Source organism: Myotis davidii, unplaced genomic scaffold (assembly GCF_000327345.1).
Source record: "Myotis davidii unplaced genomic scaffold, ASM32734v1 scaffold97, whole genome shotgun sequence".
NCBI classification, from domain to species: Eukaryota; Metazoa; Chordata; class Mammalia; order Chiroptera; family Vespertilionidae; genus Myotis; species Myotis davidii.
The window spans coordinates 2,026,325-2,031,218 of record NW_006289392.1 but is presented as its reverse complement, the minus strand read 5'-3'; the positions used below and the strand labels follow the sequence as shown (position 1 = coordinate 2,031,218).

The window sequence follows — 4,894 nt, the reverse complement described above, 5'->3', positions numbered from 1 at the left end:
ATTTGGAAAAAGGCTCTGTTAGGGTAATTAGGCACTCTCTTTTTTTCAAGCTAATTATAGCATTTGTAACTTATATTGGAAATGCACTATTCGCCTGTTGCCTGCTGTACACCGAGAACGTCACCAAACACTGCGTGGCCCCCCGAGTTGATTCACAGGAGTGGGCTTGCACATCGCCCCAGTCTTCTGATTAAGATCCCCTTATAATCCCCGCTGCACAGGCGGCCTGCTTCAGCGCGGAGGCTGGTTTCTGCATGAAGTCGTAATGCAATTATGAAGGAGAATTAGATTCTGTCACGGTGCTCTCCTGTGGGGAGCGCAAAGTCACTTCTAAAGAATTGTTTGTTTAATTCTTTATTTGAAATAGCCTCTGTTCAGGTAGCATACCAGATGCTGTCAGAGAAATGGGAACAGCGGCTCCGGCACACGCCCTCAGGCGTGTGCACTCTGTAGCCACAGCCTCGTTTCTGCTGCATCTCCTGCTGCACAGCCGATCATGGTTCTACCATTACCAGCTGCAGAAACGCTGCTGTTCGACTGGAATGCTTGAGAAGTGATTTTCCTTCTCACCCTCCCTTTCTCCTGTCCTTTGGGGTACAATGGATGGGTTTCCCGTCCCCAGAATGGGGAAGCCAGCTGCACTGTGAACTGGCCTTCATTTATGTTCTCGTACCCACCTGGAAGCTGACGGCCAGCTCACTTAGTCCGACTTCCTCATAAGCTGACGTGAAGTTGTGATGTAGGGAGACAGTAAGTTTAAATTGGGAGTCACTGGTTAACGCTAAGCTATTCTTTGTGCGGACTCCACCCTCTTGCTTTCATTCTCTACTCATGATTTACTTGGTGAAAATAAAGCATATTAGAAACACTACTACAAACATAACGAGCCGAAGTGTTCGTTGCCTTTTGTAAACGCTGAGCGCAGCAGTGCCTAGCTACATGATGTAAGAACATGCGAATAAGCGTTTCAGTCCAAAGTGCATTGGATTTTGCCCTTGAAGTTGGAAGTACCTCCAACTAACATTTGACTTGGATATTTCAAGTAAAGACATGTGTGGACTGTGTCACAAGAATCTGGTGTAGAGGTTTCAACTGTACAATTTGGGGTGTTTTTACTGCTATTTTATGCATACAGACTCGACTTGTAAGTATCATGTTCTTATGTGGTGAATTTTATGCTTTTCTTTCCTTCTGTTCTTCAAAAACCCAGTTAAAAGTGAGATTATGCTACAGTAGCTGCTCAGACTTGTGGTTAATCTTGCTCCTGGAAGGGCTCTGAGCTCTGACGGAGTGGGATCCTAAGGAAACTATGCCAACTGCAGGGAACACCAGTGCGGTTCACATGTCATACTTACAAATGGGAAGCACCAGGCTCATTTGACCAAAAAAAAAAAAAAAAAAAAAGTGATGTTAGCATTCCAGTGCATTTAAACATTGCCTGTGTTGAGTCCGAAATAGTCTTTTGAAATCTCCAAAAACCGTGAAAATAGTGACCAGCTGAACAGCTGCATTATAGAATGGACAGGTCACTGCTGCAGTGGCACCCAGAGCCGCACCTCTGTGCGAGGGGGACCTGGAAGGAGACGCGCTTGCCAGGCGGAGAACGGAAACTACAGCCCGGCTGGGCGGGTTGGCATCGGTATGGTGCTGGCGAGAAGAGTGGTGTTAAAGTGGCAGGGAAAAGACTGTCTGTGCGTTTTCTAGACGTGTGTGCCACCTCCCCTGTAGCGAGGATAAAGAGCACGTTTACGGGGCGCCTTGAGTTTGCCGGGAGGAGCCAGGAAGGCCGGCGGAAGAAGGAGACACGCACCTGCATCGGGGCTAGGAGGAAGACGGAGCCCATTTCCCTCGGCAGCAAGTGCACTTGGCAGTGACAAGACCACGCGCAGCTTCCTGAGGCAGCCGCACAGGCAGGACTCCGGCGGCTCGCAGCACACATGTGCTTCTGAGTTGTGAGCCGAGGGTTGGCTGGAGACCTTTAATTTTTGGAGTGTCATGGGTTTAGAAGTGGCATCTGGCAAGTTAACATGGGTGTTTCCATGACAGACTCCTGCTCTTCAAATGTGCCATAGTAAGGTCTGCGAATGAGGAGTGGCTTCGTGGTGCGTGTGTGTGTGTGCTTGTGTGTGCGTGTGTGCATGCGCGTGTATGTGCACGTGTGTGTGCGTGTGTGTAGAAAGAAATCTGAAAACCTTGACCATGTTCCTTGCCAGGGCCTCCCGATTACCAGAACGGCCCAGCTAAGTTCTGCCGAAACCGCACTGGGTGGAAAACTGGGACCCATATACTCATCTCCGGGCACCTGAGCACAAGCCATAGATGATCCAAACGTGCAGCTGATTCAGGGGGGCCTGACGGGCAGTGCTGACCGCAGTGCCGGCGGGTGGGGTGCGAACAAAGGCAATGTTTGAATGTATGAATGCATCGTTTAGCCAGCTTCCGACAGCTTTTGTGTCCAGTCCTGAGCCTGATGCGTTAGGGCCGTCCGCCAGTTCCTGGGCTTGCACTGGTGTTTCTCGTCACGTTGCATGTTCCCTGACTACGCCCGCAAGTAGGTGTGTCCTGGCAGGACCCCAGAACCAAAGGGCTTACTGTCCTCCCACTGGCTCGCAGCTTTGAGCTGAAGGCATGTCTTAAAACAGTGCAACTCACTTCAAATGCTTTTTGCTTTTCATTTATTATTGCTTGTCACGCGATGTTCTTTGAAAGCTTGCTCATATATTATCTGTTCCATTTTTTTCCATTTTCCCTTTTTTTGCATGCCGTTCCTCCTGTTTCTTCCCTTCCTCCAATCCTCTGTTCCTGTCTGTAGACACAACGGCGACGACAGAGCCAGCAGTTCACGGTTGGTATCACATTACTGTTTATCTACTTGCTCAGCACTGCTGAGAGGCAAGGCAAGCCTGGGAAAAGAGCAATGCAGTCTTCAAGGGCGATCGTTTTCCAAGTAGACTCATCTCATGAACATGCCGCGATTCTTAACGGCTTGAAAGATGGCGAGTCTTGTCATTTCTGTTGTGAGCCCAGTGGTCAGAGTGGCAATCTGAGGGCAGCCTCCTCACTGGCTAGATGGCAGGAGCCTCAGTTTGCACCTGTTCCTTAGTCATATAACCCGCCCGACACTAAAGCACCGGGGCTCGGAAACACTGACACTGACCTACAAATTGTAGCACCCGCATTCCAGGCCCAGGCCAGAGTCCCAGCTGCCTGAGGAAGGGGCATGAGCAGTTGAGCCTGGAGGTCGGGGTGAAGCGTCCTGCCCCTCACGGGGCTGAGGAGGGCCGTGCTCTTCAGTTCACTGTGCCCCGATTGTGTTTACCTCCACGGCCCGTCCTAGTTCACCCTTCACCTCTGTGCATAAACGTTTATGCTAACATTTGCCAGGAAACATCTCCAGACCAAGAATGACACATTTGTATATTGTAACAGCATAAACTGGGAATTTCAAAAAATCATTTGTGTGTAGGTATCGTGTAGGAAAAATCTTAAAAAGTTAGTTAAGATTTTAACCAAACGGTGATAAAAGAAGAGGAAAGCTCAGGATGGGCAGAGGGACCTCCTCTCCCCAGTTCCACCACCGACAAGTTGGAATAAGTCTATTAACTTTTGATGTCGCTCCAATCAGAAAATCACAATCATGTTTCATCTGTAGATTATTCATCACTTAGCGCAGATCTCACCGTGCTGATACTGTCCTAGGAGACAGATATGTCAGTTTAAAACGGGCTGAATTTTAATAATTGGATCCAAGGGGATTACTTGGTAAAGGGCCTACTTAACTCACTGTGCATGTTGTGCAGGGTTGGAATCTATCACTTAAATGGCAGGAGGAGACCAGCCAACCCTGTGCTGTTCATTCAACTTTTAGAGAAACAGCCCTTCCTCGCACAGCCAGGCTCCTTAAATAGACCCACATTCGAGAACTCGCCCGCTGGAAATCTCCGAGCAGAACCTGTCCTCTGAGCCGGCCTTGAGGGGCAGGTTTGGTGCTTGGATGTGTTGGTAGGGAATTCTGAGAAAGCAAAACAAACTTAGGGGTGCAGCCATATAGCCCTCCCCACCCCGCCCCAGCTCACCCTGCTCTTCCCTGCCATTTGCACAAAGGGAAAGTTCATAAAGTAAATTAAAGGGCCAAATACACTGACAATCATGAGAAATCAATTAGGTATAAACTTCACTTTCTAAGGTTAATGCCCCATAGTGCTTGTTACATCTCCAGGATTGCACTCCATTAAGCTCAGTTATTTGTAGGTTTCATCATTAATTGAGCACTTCCTGACTTTTATCGATTATTCTCAGAGCTTTAAGGCTATTTTAATGTAGTTCGAGAGATTTTGCTCTATTCTTTTTAAGATGCTTTGAGTTCTGAGCTTCCCATAATTAACTCCAGGGTCAGATGTAACCATAAGATTCCTGAATTTGTGAGACCTTTGAAGAAATACTGATCATGTATTTCCTAAGACTCCAAAGTTCTGTTTTCTAGGTCCCTTCACTAAAGTCTATGTTCTTATGTGCCTCTAAGGGGAGTAGCTGGAGTTGTGTGGGGCATTCACAGTAGGAAACATGCCCCTGACCTGGAAAATGAGAAGTTTGCTCAAGGGCCTGTCCGCAGTGTAGGACACCGTTCTGATGAGGGCTTCCCCTCTGGGGAGAGGAGTGAGGTGGCCTCCTGGCGTGGTGCAGTGAAGGCACACTGGACAGCAAGAATAACTACACACACACACACACACACACACACACATATTCCGAAAACAATGTATACACACTTTAACAGCAGATCGCTCAATTTGAAAAGGAAATGTATTTTAATAAACACTGCCTTTATAATTATTCAAAATATCTGTACATTTTTGGGACTCTATGTGTGTATATACGATATTTTAACCATATATAT

The 4,894-nt window shown here is 47.7% G+C and overlaps 1 protein-coding gene across 5 annotated transcripts in view; it reads left to right on the top strand.

Moving 5' to 3' along the window:
* Positions 1–4,894, top strand: part of CADM1 (cell adhesion molecule 1) — a 362,854-nt gene that overhangs the window by 335,959 nt on the left and 22,001 nt on the right. For 4 of the 5 annotated variants that reach the window (XM_006761545.2, XM_006761544.2, XM_006761543.2 and 1 more), the window contains one exon: positions 2,813–2,845. The exons of the other annotated variant lie outside the window; for it this stretch is intronic. In XM_006761545.2, the coding sequence (XP_006761608.1) occupies positions 2,813–2,845 (33 nt within the window). The remainder of the gene's footprint in view (positions 1–2,812; positions 2,846–4,894) is intronic. 5 annotated transcript variants of the gene reach the window in all.